Raw genomic sequence first — 19493 nt, forward strand, 5'->3', positions numbered from 1 at the left:
CAAGCCTTTATGTCCAATGTCATTCATGATCGTTGCATCTACTCCAATGTCATTACCCAGTATGCTTAAGACACAAAGGCTGATTGAATGGGCTTTGCCATTGAAATGAGTCTTAAAGGGATACTTCGGGATTTTGGCAATGAGGCCCTTTATCTACTTCCCCAGAGTCAGATGAACTCGTGGATAAAAAAGTTGTCTCTTCGTGCAGTTTGAAGGAAGTTGCTAACTAGCACTAGCGCAATTGCGAACTTGCATTAGTGCAATGACTGAAAGTCTATGGATATCTGCTAGCATGCTAGCAGATAACCATAGACTTCTAGTCATTGTGCTAACACTAGTTAGCATTGGCTCGCAAAACTACCTCTAACTTCCTTCATACTGGACAGAGAGACATAAAAATGGTATCAACGAGTTCATCTGACTCTGGGGAAGTAGATAAAGGGCCTCATTGCCAAAATTCTGAAGTATCCCTTTAAATCACAGAGTAGAGTACCTGTAGGGCTGTTTACATTGGGCTCTGAGTGGCTAAACATAGGGAACTGAACGTAATAATCTTGTGTCAACAGTCCAATCAGAATGACATGAAAATCATAGACTATGTAATTGGAAAATGTCCGCTCTTAGAAATACCCCATATTTATTAATGTCAGGCAGTCACTGTTCCTCTACGCAAACAGAGAACGAGTATGTGTAGAATGGAATTAGTAATTGTTTCAAGACAGTACAAGGCAGTAGCACATGTAACACAAGGCAGTAACTTGTATTAATAAATCCCCTATATCTACCTGTTTGTATGTGTGTTTGTGTGTGTGTGTGTGTGTGTGTGTGTGTGTGTGTGTGTGTGTGTGTGTGTGTGTGTGTGTGTGTGTGTGTGTGTGTGTGTGTGTGTGTGTGTGTGTGTGTGTGTGTGTGTGTGTGTGTGTGTGTGTGTGTGTGTGTGTGTCCAGGTGAATGGGGTAGACCTGAATGGGAGGACTCAGGAGGAGGTGGTAGCTCTACTCAGGGTCACCCCCATGGGAGGAACAGTTAGTCTGCTAGTCGTACGCCAAGAGGACTCCTATCTACCTAGAGAAGTGGTAAGTGAACGTCTATCAAATTTACTCACATCACCAATCACTTGTCCACAACATCGCTACCCCTACCCTACGTTTCACACCTCTGATATGGGAGTAGCCCATAGTAGGCTTCAGACGTATTTGAGCTGTCCCTATTCCCAACATAGTGCACTAGTTTTCACCAGTACCCGTTGGACCCTGGTCAAAAGTAGTGCACTATGTAGGGAATAGGGTGCCATTTTGGGACGCAAGAGATATGGACTGGCCTGGTCTTGCCCTTCCTCCAAGTCACATTAACACAGACCTTCTCCAGGGGTTGGTTTGTCTACCACTTTCCTATCTGACACTGGATACATATAATCTCTCAGACCCACACATGGATACCACACATGCACGCAAATACACACACACAGACACACACACACACACACACACACACACAGACTTTTGTGAAAGCAGTTCTGGGGTGACTTTCCCTGTCTGGCAACAGATGGTGGGGATAGTAAGGATAGTGTCCTGCCCTCCTTCACCCTCCATTCAGCAGGTCTGACAGTCTCCCTGTCATCTGAGTGGCCTGGCCGACACCAGGGTTTAGGCTTTAACCCTAACTTTACCCTATAGCACTCAATCTGTCTCTGTGTTTACCCTAACTATATCCCATGGTAATAGGACAACAGGGCTTAGCTTTCACCCTAACTACACTATAGCGTACAGGAGGCCTCTGCTTTATCCCTATATGAAACTCAGTCTGCCTCTGAGTTAACCCTGTCTCTACCCCATGGCACGCCATGGCATCCTGGCACCTGGATGAACTTCTCCTGTTCACCCTAGAATCATAACTGGTCAGCCAGAGGAATAATGTCATGGGTTAAGCATTCATTCAGTCTTATTTATACCTAAAACCCCAAAAAGGGATGATGGTTACACTTTCTCTTCTCTTCACTCCTCAACCATGACTTTATTAAGAATCCCATCATAGAGACACAATATTTTCTTTCTTTCTCTCTCTCTCTCTCTCTCTCTCTCTCTCTCTCTCTCTCTCTCTCTCTCTCTCTCTCTCTCTCTCTCTCTCTCTCTCTCCCCTCCCTCCCTCTCTCTCCCCCTCCCTCCCTCCCTCCCCCCCTTTCTCTCTCTTTCTCTGTCTCTCTATCCCTTTCTCCTGAGAACTTTCCTAAGTGTGTGTGTGTGTAGTGTAGATGGGAGAGTGCTAGCTTACGCACAGCCACTTCATTACTCTCCTTTTCACATTAGCGTTCAGGTGCTCTCCCACACACATGCACGGACACACACACACACACACACACACACAGACAGAGAGAGAGTGGAGCTTTCATGGATCTCAATAATCATAAAATTATGTTTATGAGGACTGGGATCCACCACTGAGAGTTATTGCAAATAAAGTATAGTGAAGAGAGGAGAGGAACTGGTAATTTCCTCACAGTCACACACACCACAGTAAGTGTGTGTGCGTGCCTACATACATACATACATACATGCGCAAGTCTGTGTCACCATAAACGTATCATCCAGGGCCGCATACACTACAGTGGAGTTCTAAATCAGAGAGAGGGGACATTTCCCACACACACAGGATACAGCCATATAAATCAACATGGAGAAGATCAGGTTTGTCTTGTTGATGTTTGCTTTGTGATGTTTAATGTCAGTGGTGAATCAAGCACCACGTCTCTTTTATTGGTATATTGTGGGAGGGGCATGTGTGTTTTATAAGAATTAATTGACTGTGCCTTATGCTTAAAACCACTTTTAATTACAGAATGTGAGATTTTATGATGTTTCCATCAAAACTACACTACCGGTCAAAAGTTTTAGAACACCTACACATTCAAGGGTTTTTCTTTATTTGTACTATTTTCTACATTGTAGAATAACCAAAAAAGTTTTAAACATAAAATATGTTTTGATTTGTTTAACATTTTTTTGGTTACTACATGATTCCATATGTGTTATTTCATAGTGTTGATGTCTTCACTATTATTCTGCAATGTAGAAAATAGTAAATATAAAGAAAAACCCTTGAATGAGTAGGTGTTCTAAAACTTTGACTGGTATTGTATGTGTTCTCACGGCAGATCAGAGAAGATCAACTGTGATTGTTGAGTAATAATATAATAATATGCCATTTAGCAGACGCTTTTATCCAAAGCGACTTACAGTCATGCGTGCATACATTTAATTTTTTTGTGTATGGGTGGTCCCAGGGATCGAACCCACTACCTTGGCGTTACAAGCGCTGTGCTCTACCAGCTGAGCTACAGAGGACCACCCAGTAGTTGAGCAGGGTTGAGTATTCCTTTATTAATATCTTTGTCTTTGTTCATTTCATTACGTTTGCCTTTGCTGTCATGCTCTCTCGCTCTCTCCCTCTCTCTCTCTTTCGCTCTCTCTCTCTCTCTTTCGCTCTCTCGCTCTCTCCATGACTCAGGGGCAGCGGCAGACATTTTCAAAGAGCAGCGAGCGGATGTGGTAGAGCAGATGGACTGACTTATTGATAGGGCCGTCATTGCTAGCCTTTACCCATCGCTGTCCAAACCCGACAGGGGCAGAGGAAAATGAGCTCTGTCGCCTCAGCCCATTCTCGCCCAACCCCTCGCTCTTCACAGAACAGAGAAGAAGAAGAAGAAGAGTAGATGTCTATGAACTGAGGCTTGATTGAATAAATAAGGGCTTTAGATCAATGGTTGCTATGCCTACTACCGAAGAATTAGAGCTCCGGGGGGATTAGGGGGAGTGAGGAGGGGTGAGGCAGGGTGAGGAGGATAATAGCAGATGATGTGAGCTCCAGAGGGATCGCCCCTGGTGGGGGGAGGTTAACATGCAGGCCCTCTCTGGCCCCAGACGGCCTCATCAGTGTCCTGGCAGGGGAGGTTGTGAGGATAGACGGCAGTCAAATTCCACGTGACCGTTTAGTCATGGTAATTAGGCGTCTCCAAGCTGATGATGGTCATTAGTAGCCTACCAAACTTGCTAACTGCCTGGTACTCAGCACTCTATTGTCCCTCTAATCACCCTGACATCAATGCAAATGTCCTCGAAAATCTAATCAAACACTTAATGAGAGCACATGAGCTTATGTTGTGCAACATTTCTATAGGCTATGCAATTGCATGAGAAAACAGAGTGATGGCCTCTATTAAAAAGAGGAGGATCCCATAAGCTTTCTATAGGCTAGGCCTACTATATTTATTTCTCAACTTTCCTAATATTAAACACATTGCTTCTCTTTACAACAGGAGTATAGCCTGCACACAAATCCCATAATGACAAAGCAAAAACATATATTTTTTTAATGTTTGCTAATGTATAAAAAAATATACATGAAACATATACATTTACATAAGTATTCAGACCCTTTACTCAGTACTTTGTTGAAGCAGCTTTGGTAGCGATTACAGCCTTGAGTCTTCTTGGGTATGATGCTACAAGTTTGGTATTTGGTGAGTTTCTCCAATTCTTCTCTGCAGATACTCTCAAGCTCTGTCAGGTTGGATGGGGAGCGTCCCTGCACAGCTATTTTCAGGTCTCTCCAGAGATGTTCGAACGGGTTCAAGTCCGGAATCTGGCTGGGCCACTCAAGGACATTCAAAGACTTGTCATGAAGCCACTCCTGCGTTGTCTTGGCTGTGTGCTTTGGGTCGTTATCCTGTTGGAAGGTGAACCTTTGCCCCAGTCTGAGGTCCTGAGCGCTCTGGAGCAGGTTTTCATCAAGGATCTGATGAAAGTCTCCCAGCATGATGCTGCCACCACCATGCTTCACTGTAGGGATGGTGCCAGGTTTCCTCCAGACGTGACGCTTGTCATCCAGGCCAAAGAGCTCAATCTTGGTTTCATCAGACCAGAGAACCTTGTTTTTCATGGTCTGAGAGTCATTTAGATGCCTTTTGGCAAACTCCAAGTGGGCTGTCATGTGCCTTTTACTGAGGAGTGGCTTCCGTCTGGCCACTCTACCATAAAGGCCTGATTGGTGGAGTGCTGCAGAGATGGTTGTCCTTCTGGAAGGATCTCCCATCTCCACAGAGGAACTCTGGAGCTCTGTCAGAATGACCATCGGGTTCTTGGTCACCTCCCTGACCAAGGCCTTCTCCCTCGATTGCTTCGTTTTGGCCAGGCGGCCAGCTCTAGGAAGAGTCTTGGTGGTTCCAAACTTCTTCCATTTAAGAATGGGGACCTTCAATCCTGCAGAAATGTTTTGTTACCCTTCCCCAGATCTGTGCCTCAACACAATCCTGTCTTGGAGCTCTACGGACAATTCCTTCGACCTCATGGCTTGGTTTTTGCTCTGACATGATGCACTGTGAACAGTAGGACGTTATATAGACAGGTGTGTGCCTTTCCAAATGATGTCCAATCAATAGAATTTCCCACAGGTGGACTCCAATCAAGTTTTAGAAACATCTCAAGGATGATCAATGGAAACAGGATGCACCTGAGCTGAATTTCGAGTCTCATAGCAAAGGGTCTGAATACTTATGTAAATAACCTATTTCTGTTTTGGCAAAGATTTCTAAAAACCTGTTTTCGCTTTGACATTATGGGGTATTGTGTGTAGATTGATGAGGAAAACATGTAATTTAATCAATTTTTGAATAAGGCTGTAATGTAACAAAATGTGGAAAAGGTCAATGGGTCTGAATACTTTCCGAATGCACTGTAAGTGTATAGATGACATGTATTTTTTAAAGGGGGCATTATGGCCACACAAAATGGATGCTACCGGGAAATTGTCAAATTGTGAATGACAGACTGATGAAGTGTGTACAGCCTGCGCAAAAAACTAAGCAGAGCTCATGCCTTTCATGCCACTTTTTTTCTAATCATCATTAGAGTCGCATCATGCAGCCTTAGAATGTATTTAAAATCAAAACATACAGCCCAATGTTTGTATCTAAATTAAACATATAGGAGGACCTGTTTCTTTGTTAACCCCTCAACACAGAATAGCACTCCCTCAAATTGTTTGGAGAAAATATCCTTTCTATTTTATTCAGCTATGTTCAATTTTATTCTTCATACTAAAATAATTCCACGGAATTCTAAGCAAATCTTTTCTGCTAAATTAACTAGTGTAGCCCACAGCCATATGGCATAGCCAGATCAGGGCCTAACATAAGGACAACTCAGAGTATGCTATTCTGTTCTTCTGAAATAGACTACATTTTATTCATATCATGTTTCTTTAGAGCTGACTAAAATAAATAATGGATTTATTGTGATGGTGTAGGTTATATTACATGGATTTATTAGACTTTTTGTAGGCTATGTGTGGAAGCCATGAGATGCTAAATGTGTTTATGTTAATTAACGGTCAAGTACTGTGAGACTGGCAGTTATTTGCTTGACAATCACTGGCTGACAACATTTCTTGACCGCCACAACCCTAGGAGAGACTCAGCTTGACACTTCTTGAGTCACCTCCACTGTTAGCTATGGCTGCAGGCTATGGCTGCATTCCAAATTACACCCTATTCCCTATATAATGCACTATACAGGAAAATAGGTTGCCATTTGGGATGCAGATCATGCTGACAACTCTGATCCTCTGCACTGCCTAGGCTGGGAATGGTGAGTTTGGATACTCTAGACTTTTCATGTCACGAATACCTCATGTTTTGCATTAACTACTTATACTCCTCCATGGCTATGCTAATTGCATGTGTGTGTTTTTCTGTCTCTGTGTATTTTCTTCCACAAGTTATTGTTATTGTGTTCCTACTATGGTAGGATGAGATATGGTAAGAAGGGAGTGCCATAGAGAAGGACAGGATTGAGTCCTATTGACTGACAGTGAGTGAGACATGGAGGTTAGAAACTTGGTGATAGGGGGAGGGATATAAAGGGAGCGGAGGGAGAGGGAGATATTGAGGGAGAGACAGCGGTAGAGTTGGGGGGGGTGGGGGTGGAGGGAGAGGGAGAGGAATAGAATAGAACGGGCCAGTGCACAATGTAACAGTCTCCGACAGTCAGGTATTGAAAAGCAATCGCCATGGAAATAACAAAACAACACAGAATCCTAGGAGACCCAACCTGTACTTGATGAAACCTTACCTCTGCACTTCACAGTGCTAAGAAGCTACTCAGGGCATAGTCCCCAGTCAACACAGACACACACACACACACACACACACACACACACACATCTAGTCTCCAGTCCCCCCTTCTACCTCTCTGAATAATTCATTTCTGCAGACGCAATTACCCGCTACACTAATACCAGGAACGATAGGAGCGGTCGCGCACGGCGGTGTGAGAACATTAAAACAGCACAGCCCTCACACGCAATTCCGACATGCAAACACAGAGGCTAACCACAGTACCCACCCCCCCACCCCCCCGCCACAGCACCAACACGCCATTGTCTGGTTTATTTATCGTCACATTTATCTACCCACCGTGCAGCACTGCTGTGTGTGCTTACAGCCAAGAGCGACATGTCGGCACCCGGACACCACAGGCCAAGATTGCATTTCACCTTCCACTCCTGTGATAAATAAGTAAATGTCACGCCTCAGTAGCCACGCCGGCTGGCCACACCGCAGAGAAATGAGTTACTATAGTCCCTACTGCTGTGCATACCAGGCCTTAAACACAGAGACAGCCCTGATGATGTCACGAGAAGTCACAATTTATTCACCTGTTGAGTTGGTTTAGGTTTTAAGCTGCCGTCTGCTGTGTTTATTGTTATTGCTTTAAAGTGGTTGCCCACTTTGGTGTCATGAGTAAAGCTGTGTGTGTTTGTGTGTGTTTGTGTGTGTGTGTTTGCATGTGTTTGCGTGTGAATGTGTGTGTTTGCGTGTGAATGTGTGTGTTTGTGTGTGTTTGCGTGTGTTTGTGTGTGTTTGGGTGTGTTTGGGTGTGTCTGTGTGTGTTTGCGTGTGTTTGTGTGTGTTTGCGTGTGAATATGTGGGAATGTATGTGTTTGCGTGTGAATGCGTGTGAATGTTTGCGTGTGAATGTGTATGAATGTGTGTGTGTTATTCCCTTTTGTGTTCTCACATCACGTCCATTCATTTCAACCCCCCCTCAATAAGAGCTCCATCCAACCCCCATACAGTATGTTAGCTCTACTGTTATGTTCGGTCTTATTTCCATTCCCTCTAGAACACAGACTCCCTATAGACACTGAGGCCCAGAGATTTGGTAACAGAGCCCCATGCATATAAATATTATCTATTATTCTATTTCTATGGCCACAATATCCCCCTACTACTAGAATCAGACTTGGACACTGACTCTCTTCCAATATCCATACTAGCATAGTTAGCATGTATCAATGCAATGTGTTGGTCATGCATTCTAAGTAGTATGCAAGTACAGACATTTAACCCTAGCCCTCATCTAAATAGGTGTTGATAGGCTCAATTACATCCATATTCTCTAACAGCCGCATCATAAACCATGATTCATATTTATATCATGAACATAACACACAGCCGATTGACCCTAAGTGCATGCTTATACCGTCAGTCCCTGTAGAACTATAGAGTCAGCATCCCAAATGGCACCCTATTCCCTATATCATGCACTACTTTTGACCAGAGCCCATCAAAATAAGTGAACTAAATGGGGAATATGGTGCCATTTGGGACGCACATCGAGTTGTCATATGAAGAACAAATGGGCGTTAAAGGAACATAATGATTATATGATTCTCCATGGTGACTGTTATGTTCTGTAGTTCTGCATCACACATTTACATTCACACCAGTGTAATTAAGCAGTACATTAAAACCTGTCTTTATGATCATATCACAGTTGTCACTGATCCATTAGGAGCCGTGTCTGCCAAGCAATGAGAATCTTAATTGCGCAATTAATTACAGTCCTTCTGAATGATGTGTCAGTGGGATTGATGGTTTGCGCCCAGGCAAAGAGGCAACAGGCAAATGAGAGAGAGAGAGAGAGAGAGAGAGAGAGAGAGAGAGAGAGAGAGAGAGAGAGAGAGAGAGAGAGAGACTTCTTTATTGACTCATTTCCGCTGGTCCATATCAAAGGGGTCCCCACAATGTTTTCTACCACTAAACACATATACAAACTGTAATGGCTGCAATCACAATCGCCCCATTTAAATGCGTATTGAAATAAAAGGCTGCTGGGTTGGTTCCCTTGAAATGTATCTGTAAGTCAAACAAGCATGACATTGTTTTGCTTTCCCAAACCATGCCAATGAACCTTAATTGAACATTCAATTTCCAATGGGTCCAATTATCCTCCGCAGATGATATTGCTTGTTTTTTCCCAATCACCCCAAAATGTAGACAAAACAATTGATAAAACATAATAACATATATATTTGTGCTTTTTTGTAAGTGTCTGTGTGGTACGGTATTGTTGTGAATGGGCTCCTGTACATATCAAATCAAATGTATTTATAAAGCCGTTTTCACATCAGCAGATGTCACAAAGTGCTTATACAGAAACCCAGCCTAAAACCCCCAAACAGCAAGCAATGCAGATGTAGAGACACGATGGCTAGGAAAAACTCCCAAGAAAGGCAGGAAGCTAGGAAGAAACCTAGAGAGGAACCAGGCTCTGAGGGGTGGCCAGTCCTCTTCTGTCTGAGGCTTCTGCAGGTGTACCAATGTGGTTTATCCCCACTGGGATCACCAGGGGTGGGGTGAGGAGATGGTGAGGGGAGGGGTTATGGGGGTGACTGGGTTCATTCAGCAGTGTCATATTGCACAGCTCTGACAGGGCCACGGTTCGCTATCTGTCAGCTTGTCTGTCCCCATAGCAACGCCCCAGGAGGGAAGTGATGTCACGGCTAACAGTGCCCATTGATTGGCTGATTGAGGTTGTTGTCGTGTTTGCCAGATGAGTGTGGCGCCACGACAGAGAGACAGAGAGAGAGTCTAAGAGAGAGAGCGTAGGCCCAGCGTTTTACCCTGTGGATAATTTAGAATAGAACATGTTCAGCTCATATTACCCAGGATCTTTTGTTTGATTGTGATAAACAATGGTGTCTTTTAACAAGGCAGCGCGTTCTGTTCAGCAGGGCCAGAGAAGTGTAATCTTCACTGTTAACGTAATTAAATGTCCCGCAAGGATGAGGTAATGTGCTGCAACTTTTGCAAAAAAAGTGCCAAAACTGCTGTTCTCTTTATTTCCTTCATAGAGTAAAAACAATTATTGTCTGATTGATACAGAAATCAGCATTCCAACCATGTTGCTAAATAATGAGTGTTTTAATTTATCTCTGGATGAGAGACGAGACACTTAAGGTGTTGACTCAGTGGTCTGTGCTCCTTCCCTTTTTAACATGAAATAAAGTAACACATTCACAGTGTTCCTGAGTGATATAACCTTAAAAAAGACCAGCTGTACAAGTATCATTTCTCCTCATCATGCAGTAATGAGAGAAATGTTACACATATCCTGGAAGTGATCAACCCCTGGCTTAACTTCTGAGAACCTTTTTTATTTACAGTACAAGTGAAAAGATTAGTCACCAACACAGAAAAAGGAAAAGCATTTGAAGGAAGTGGTGCAGAATGACATAGGAACTGACAACCCTCAATTTGATCATAAGTGCAGCCATTACTCTCTATTGTTAGTTGTGTTGACCTTCTCAAAGTATAGAGCTGTCTCTCTCTCTCTCTCTCTCTCTCTCTCTCTCTCTCTCTCTCTCTCTCTCTCTCTCTCTCTCTCTCTCTCTCTCTCTCTCTCTCTCTCTCTCTCTCTCTCTCTCTCTCTCTCTCTACTGACTTTTAGAGTAGTTGGGGGGGCTAATGGTACTGCCATTTCATGCTATCATTTAAGAATCAGAGGAACAAAGAAAGGGTTTGGGTCATTTGGGGGTCTCTCTCTCTCTCTCTCCCCCTCTCTTTAACTCTCTCCCCCCTCTCCTTAACTCTCTCTCCCCCTCTATGTATCTCTCTCTCTCCCTCTAACTCACTCTCTTTAACTCTCCCTCTCTCTATTTAACTCTCTCCCTCTCTTTAACTCTAACTCCCCCTCTCTAACTCTCTCTCACTCCCTCTTTAACTCTCTCTCTCTCCCACTCTCTTTAACTCTCTCTCCCCTCCCCTTAACACTCTCTCTCCTCTCTTTAACTCTCTCTCTCCCCTCTCTTTAACTCTCTCTCCCCTATCCTTAACTATCTCTCTCCCCCTTCTCTTCAACTCTATCTCTCCCACCCTCTCTCCCTCTCTCTAGAAATCTCCCATTCCTGCTGTTTCCCCCAACTCTGAAGAAAAATGTGTGCCATCGATCAGTGTGAGCTCCATGGATTCACTCCAGTGTTTTACTATAGCACTAAGCCTTCCTCTCCTGCTGGGACAAAAATGGACATTCTCATTTAATGGGCCAGGATATTTAACTTGTATTGTGTGTTTGAAGCAGTACAAAATGTCATTTTCTCCCCGTAAATTTTACATCCACATGGGCTTTCTCGTGTTTCACCAGCCAGATGAGTTTCTGCCTCATTGTTTACTAGGGATTTTAGGCTGTTGTTTTGTTGTATTGCAATCACCGTTCCAAGTTGGGTTCAGAGTCACACACTCATGCACTTAAACCCAAAGTGTGGCAGAAGACAATGCCACTCCGTTAACGACTTTCAAACTGTTTCGGTGCGCACCACCTGTTTTCATTTAGTACTTTTCAGCAGCTGTTACCTATAATTACGCCTGCCGTTATACTGCGAGAGGAGGGGTGGTGCATGGCGGGATGGGGATATTGTAGATCTGGTTGATAAACAAAGTAGTTTAGGGCAACCTATGAGGACTGAGGACACACTCCACCTCCCGAAGGAAGGGTCCAACCCAGTACCCACCCAGCAACACACACCCAGCCGGTTGAAGTGTGAAGTCGGACAAACCAATTGCTTTTTGACTCACAATTAGGTAGAAAGAGCTGTATAGGAGAGTTGGACACTGTGCTTTGTGTTGTGTTAAAGCCTGTACAGCAGATGTTTAATGTAGGGCTTAATTAAGATGTACTACAGCCTGTGAATAGAACTGAAAGACTCATGTTTCCATTGTTTGTCACAGACCCATTCTATGTGGGAAAATAACATAATCCAACCCACTCCAGTGAAATAAAGGCAGCATTGAGTGAATTAGAGCCCGACCCAGAAACTCCAGTATATCTGTCGCTCAGATTGAGCTATGCCGCTGTTACTCCTTTTGTGCTGTTTGTTGTAAAACTATGCAGACATACACACGCACGCACACACACACACTTCCCACCTCGCCATGTCTTATAAAACTATGCAGAGAGACATGTTGATTGAGCTTCCTTCCACCACTTTACTCTCCTGATCCCCTTTCATCAAAACTGGCTTAATTCATCCAAAACGGTCCATACATTAAGCCTGGTACAATAATATCCCTATAGGTCAAGCATGTTTACCTCTAAACCTGGCCCACACACACACACACACACACACACACACACACACACACACACACACACACACACACACACACACACACACACCTCTGGGGTCTCAAGCTACCCATGCCCTCATTAGTCTAGGTGACTAAGTCCATTCTTCTTCCTGTGTGGTGTGGAGTGTACACCAACCAGCACACTGGGAATGCATCCCAACTAGCACCCTATTCCCTACATAGTTCTCTACTTCTGACCAGAGGGAACAGGATCCCGTTCTCTAGTTCTGTGTCTGTATTAGGTTCTTATTGCACCTGAATAGTCCTGATCCGCATTAAGCCAAAGGTGTTTAATAGTCACCCATTATCAGCAGTCAGTCGTCGGGTAGAGAAAGAAACAGAGCAAAAAGGAATTCATGTTACAATACTACTTATCATGCATGGGCCCTCTTTGCAATTACATCCTTGACTGATTTCTTTTTAGGCTTTGAAATTCATTTTCAATGACCTTTATGTCACCAAATTTGGTCGTGTGTGGAGAAAAGTTTCCAAGGCTGCTAATTGTTTCAAGTGGTGATGGGCAAAAAAGCCTTTGAGGTGTGTGAAAGGGGGAAGGGGATAATGTTTCTTCATTCACTTTTCTCTTTCTTTAGCTCTCTAGTTCTCTCTCTCTCATTTTCTGCACTCTTTCTCTCACCACACACACAAGCACACATGCATGTGCTGATGCCTACACACACACACACACACACACACACACACACACACACACACACACACACACACACACACACACACACACACACACACACACAACACACACACACACACACACACACACACAGTCTTGTATAAATAACCTTAACCCTAAACTTAACCCCGAAAACCTAACCCTAGCTCCTAACCCTAAACATAATTCGATGCCTACACACACACACACACACACACACACACACACACACACACACACACACACACACACACACACACACACACACACACACACACACACACACACACACACACACACACACACACACACACACACACACACACACACACACACACACACACACACACACACACACACACACACACACACAGTCTTGTATAAATAACCTTAACCCTAACCTTAACCCCGAAAACCTAACCCTAGCTCCTAACCCTAAACATAATTCGATGCCTACAAAAACACACACACACACACACACACACACACACACACACACACACACACACACACACACACACACACACACACACACACACACACACACACACACACGCACACACACACACACACACACACACACAGTCTTGTATAACTAACCTTAACCCTAACCTTAACCCCGAAAACCTAACCCTAAACCTAACCCTAAACATAATCCGATGCCTACACACACACACACACACACACACACACACACACACACACACACACACACACACACACACACACACACACACACACACACACACACACACACACACACACAGTCTTGTATAACTAACCTTAACCCTAACCTTAACCCCGAAAACCTAACCCTAAACCTAACCCTAAACCTAACCCTAGCTCCTAACCCTAAACATTATTCTATCCAGAACCCATATTCTAACCTTAACCCTAAACCCCATAGAAATAGCATTTGACCTTGTGTGGACTAAACCCCCCCCACACACCCTGTTAGCAAGGTAGAAGAAAGACTAAAACCCCACTTTGTATGCAGGGGGCTCTGGTATGGTGGACTGCTCTGTTTCCACTCTGATCCCTCCTATGTTCCCTCCTCTTTCTCTCCTCAGACAATATAATTTACCCTCTCCTCTAGGACAATGGGACTTAATGAATGCATGCCACCCATGCAGACTATTAATTAATAATAAAGGACCCACAGCACATAATGGGCTGTGGCTGGGTCAATCGTTTAGAGATAAATGGATGACAGCCAGGCAGGTTGTTCTTCCTGTGTGAAGGAATGGCTGTGTCTAGACTAGGCCGGTGCACAGGGACCCAGTGTAGCTACATGACTAGTAGTGCTGAGAAGCAGTGGACTCTACTGAATACATATGTCATAGAATACCTGAGCTGTATGTTAATGTTACCTATTGGTGCAATAGTGATCGGTGATACTTCTGTTCACACACCACAATAGATGCTATATTGACTTTACAGCTTAGCTTTAAACTAACCTGACACCTTGGGACCTATTCAAGTGTTATGTTGACTTATTCAACTGCTCTTACACCAGTGTAGTTACCCTGTGTTTTATTCAGGAACATCCAGCGATCTCTTTTGATGGATTACAGCACTTTTTGTTGAGCTGTGTTCCCTTCACTCACATCAGGGTGGAGCTGCTGTCAGCTGGCTTGAAAAACTCAGTTGGCTGCCAGCGCTTGTTCCTATCTGATGTAAATGTTACAATGTTTCTCTCTCTCTCATTCACTTACTCAGCCTTCCCTTTCTGGAATACAGAACGTGTGCGAGCGAGGATGATTATTGCATTGTCATTTTGCCGAGGACACAGAAAGTGGTCCTCTAGCCAATTATTGCCAATTTAATTTATGGCATCTAATATAGTAAACAGCTGAGCTAAAAGCCTCTCCGGGGACATAAAAGTAATTTTGAATTTTTTAAAATAAAAACTCTTCATTAATAGTAAAGACGTAGTTTGACACATGTTGGCAATTTATCCAACTAGTTCTGAGTGTTTTTGGAAAGCATTGTATTTTTTTTACTGTTGCCATGGTCACATTGTCAACAAGGACACATAATCGATCATAGCATAGAGAGTTGTGTTGAAGTCTCAGGGCTTGTCAGAGCACAGCTGATTTAGAATGGCCCCATGATGATAAATTATATGAAACTAAAGGCTAATGGCTGGGTTACTGTTTGTTTGACTCTAACTAAAGCCTTGGCTGCATTCTGTATAACTTTGAATAAGGCCTATGAGATCATGCTATACTGAACCATTATAAAATGGGTGCTTCGAGCCCTGAATGCTGATTGGCTGACAGCCGTGGTATATCAAATTGTATACCATGGGTATGACAAAACATGTATTTTTACTGCTCTAATTGCGTTGGTATACAGTTTATAATAGCAATAAGGCACCTCAGGGTTTTGTGGTATATGGCCAATATACCACGGCTAAGGGCTGTATCCAGGCACTCTGCGTTGCGTCGTGCATAAGAACATCCCTTAGCTGTGGTATATTGGCCATATACCACACCCCCTCGTGCCTTATTACATAATTATACTATCACATGTGGTAGAGTAGAGTAGTCGGGGACAAAGAACTACTTTCTCTACCTGACCTGTGCCCACTCCCTATCACCTGGCTGTAGGATATGAATGGTGATTTCCTGGCATGGTCCTCCAGTGTGTGTGTGTGTGTGTAATGAAAGGGTTATGTGTTAAAAAGCACTGTGATTAGAAGGATTCAGGGGCCTGTTTTTACTGATGGTCCAGTCATCCAGTCATGGTTCAGAGGGGTTGGGGGGGGGTGGCACAGCTGAGGAATGACGGGGGAATAGGGTGTCAGGCCGTGCTAGGTGTTGAAAAAAGCTTCATGCACCTGAACGCACCACTGCATCCTAATAACTCCTCAGCCGCTGAAAAACCTGCTTTGCTCTCACTCAGCACCTGTGAAGGGCAGACACCTGGCATTCCTGTGTGTGTGTGTCTTTTTGTGTACGTGTGTGTGTGGGGCGGCAGGTAGCTTAGTGGTTAAGAGCGTTGTGCCAGTAACCGAAAGGTCGCTGGTTCTAATCCCCAAGCCGACTAGGTGAAAAATCTGTCGATGTGCCCTTGAGCAAGGCACTTAACCCTAATTGCTCCTGTAAGTCGCTCTGGATAAGAGCGTCTGCTAAATGACTAAAATGTAAATGTGTGTGTCTGCAGAGCAATACTTTCATCAGTAGTGTTATAGGGGTCTTGGAGCATGGGTCCCAGGGTTAATTGCTCCCGTTGTTTGCATTAGTTCCGTTAATACAGCAGCCATGGCTATATCTGCAAGGCACACACACACACACACACACAACAGCACATGATGAAGGCTCCACATCCCTCACAGATCATCACTTTTCATCATTCATTCAATAACACCCCACAAATGTATTCACAGTATTGAACTAAAAAATGTAGTAGCAGTACTCCATTCTTCTTTGTTTTATCATTCGGCAAACTTTTATTGGTTTTAAATTAAACATTTTTTAATCTTCAGAGCAATACTAGTGGCTGCAGATTCCTCTGCACACACTAGTGATTAGTATTCATGAGAGGTGCTGATATTTGGTTAAATCGTTTTGATATTCAAGACAAGCTCTCTTCCTGTCCGTCACAATGAACCAGATTCTGTCATGCACAGAGAAATATCATGACTGTCTTTTTTGATGTTGCAGATGTTTTCTGTCCCACCTCTCCTTACCGTTACTTATCTGTCTGAAAGAAAGGAAGAATAAAATAACAATTTGTAATGACCTTAGTTACTAAAAGCCTTTGTGATTTTTACGACTGTTATTTTGAAATTCTCATTCCATAAACATTCGGAGAGAAGGGAGAATAAATTGAATTTTGACACCCGTTTGGTTGAACGTGTTCCAGTCTCAGTGGGTTTTAAACAGGCTTCACCCCCAAACAGTGTGAACACACTGAGACTAAATGAACTCTAACAAAGCATCCCACGGAACATCAGATCACTTAATGTATATGTCGGACCTCAAACGTGTGACAAGAAAGCATCTTCTAAAGATGCATGGTGTGGACGTCAACGGGAAAATGCTGTTGTTTGAGCATAAAATTGATACCTGGTGTTTTCAAAGTAGCTTTGATCCTGCTTCTCACACAGAGAGCTTATGACTGTGACAGCGAATTAGCGGTGGTCTGCTAGACAGTAAGGATAAGTAACAATGACAGCCACAATAAGATATGACACACACTCATCTCATCTCTCCCTCTTTTGTTCTTCTAATCTCTCTCTCTCTCTCTCTCTCTCTCTCTCTCTCTCTCTCTCTCTCTCTCTCTCTCTCTCTCTCTCTCTCTCTCTCTCTCTCTCTCTCTCTCTCTCTCTCTCTCTCTCTCTCTCTCTCTCTCTCTCTCTCTCCATATTGTGTCTTCTCTACCTATCTACCTCCCTCCCCCCTCTCCTTACAGAAGTCAGAAGAAGAGGACCTGGTTTTGACCCCAGATGGTACCAGGGAGTTCCTGACCTTTGAGATCCCCCTGAGTGACTCGGGGTCGGCAGGTCTGGGGGTCAGCGTCAAGGGCAACCGCTCCAAGGAAAATCACGCCGACCTGGGCATCTTCGTCAAGTCCATCATCAATGGAGGAGCCGCCTGCAAGGTAAGGATCACACATCCTTGTGTTCCATGGTTGATACATATACATGATAAATAGACCCTAATAAATTACAATTTACATTTTTACATTTTAGTAATTTAGCAGATGCTCTTATCCAGAGCAACTTACATGAGCAATTATGGTTAAGTGCCTTGCTCAAGGGCACATCGGCAGATGTTTCACCGGGATTCTAACCAGTGACCACTAGGCTACCAATGTCTACGCTTCTCAAAGAGAATGCTCATGAGGTGCAATAAGAATGAATGATGACTGTATTCGACTTCTGTTCTGTATTATCTAGTCTCCAATAGTTAGTTAATTACTCTGATGGTCATTCACTTTAAGAAATGGTGAAGATAACATGTCGTTATTGTAATGCGCTGTAAAACAGGTCAATTTACAGTGCATATATATGTATATGATCACACCCTTCTTTTTTGTGTGGTTCTACAGGATGGCCGACTGAGAGTCAACGACCAGCTCATTGCCGTCAATGGCGAGTCGTTGCTAGGGACGCCCAACCAGGATGCCATGGAAACGCTTCGCCTGTCCATGTCGACGGAGGGCAACAAACGAGGGACGATCCAACTCATCGTTGCCAGGAGGGTTGCCAAGAGCAACGAGGTAATGATTGCACCATCTTGAGACTCTAAAGTAATTCAATTCTCTTCAATGTTTTTCAATGGGGAATTTGGAATTTGGTTTACTTTCAGAACTGACTGGAATTGAAATGAAATTGACCCCAACCCTCATGTGTGTATGAATGAATGATTAAATGCTAGATAATGAAGAGGGGATGTTTTAATTGGTTGGTCTTAGCTGAGATTCATAGGTTGATATTAGTGGTATTGAGAATGAATGAGTTGATCTCTTTCCCCCGCTCCTTTACTGCTTGTGCTACTTGACTTGTCAGACAGACGAGTGGAGTGGGTGAGAACGAGAGAACAAGAAAGGGATGAGAGAGGGATTGATGGATGGACCACTCGTCTGCTTTGAATGATAAACAAGGGCTTTATGATTGACTTTTACCATGCTAGCTATCTCTGTCTATTTCCCTCCTTTTCTTGGTTTGGTTCTTTGAGATAGCCAGAGGGACACCTTCAGGAGCTACCAGCATGCAAATCTTCACAGCAAAGATCCAATTTTGATAATCTAACTCTTCTCTGCTTTCGGCCCCATTGCATATGGTTGACTTGACAATGTGGGGCGCTATGATATGGTGAGAGCCACTTCAATGGTGGATGACTGGCAGACAGAACCAGACACAGCCCACCACAATGTGCAGATAGGAAGGTTGGACTTTCAGAAAGAAAGTGAATTAAAGTGAGGAGTTGTTATCAGGCTGTAGCAGAAGTTGAGAGGATCGAAAGCAATTCAGCCTGTGGAATGCCCTAGCCCAGATATGGTTTTGAAAGGTGCTGCTGTCTTTCAGAAATATAAAAAAAAGATCAAGTCCCATCACTCAACTCTGAGTCTATTTATGTTTCTCTATTAACCAGCAGTCGAGCTGCTCTCATAGCGTCTTAAAAAACAAATGTATCTTTTAGAATACATATAACATTTCATTGGCTTTGAAGTGGTGAAGCAAATATTTTATTTTGGTATCTATGGGGAGATGAATCGATATGGGAATGGGCTGATAATGGAGATGAGCTGCTTTTTTCAGTGGTGAAGTACTCGTCGTTGAAGTGCGTGTGCGTGTTTGTTTTGTGTGTGTGTGTGTGCCAATCCCCTGCATCCGCTGATTCGAGATCA

General features: G+C 43.6%; 1 protein-coding gene across 2 annotated transcripts in view; it reads left to right on the plus strand.

Moving 5' to 3' along the window:
- LOC121549961 (partitioning defective 3 homolog) overlaps window positions 1–19493 on the plus strand; it is a 439443-nt gene that overhangs the window by 273052 nt on the left and 146898 nt on the right. For both annotated transcript variants that reach the window (XM_045206775.1, XM_045206776.1), the window contains exons 11-13: window positions 948–1076; window positions 17553–17741; window positions 18192–18362. In XM_045206775.1, the coding sequence (XP_045062710.1) occupies window positions 948–1076; window positions 17553–17741; window positions 18192–18362 (489 nt within the window). The remainder of the gene's footprint in view (window positions 1–947; window positions 1077–17552; window positions 17742–18191; window positions 18363–19493) is intronic.

The sequence above is a fragment of the Coregonus clupeaformis genome, chromosome 23 (assembly GCF_020615455.1).
Source record: "Coregonus clupeaformis isolate EN_2021a chromosome 23, ASM2061545v1, whole genome shotgun sequence".
Classification (NCBI taxonomy): Eukaryota; Metazoa; Chordata; class Actinopteri; order Salmoniformes; family Salmonidae; genus Coregonus; species Coregonus clupeaformis.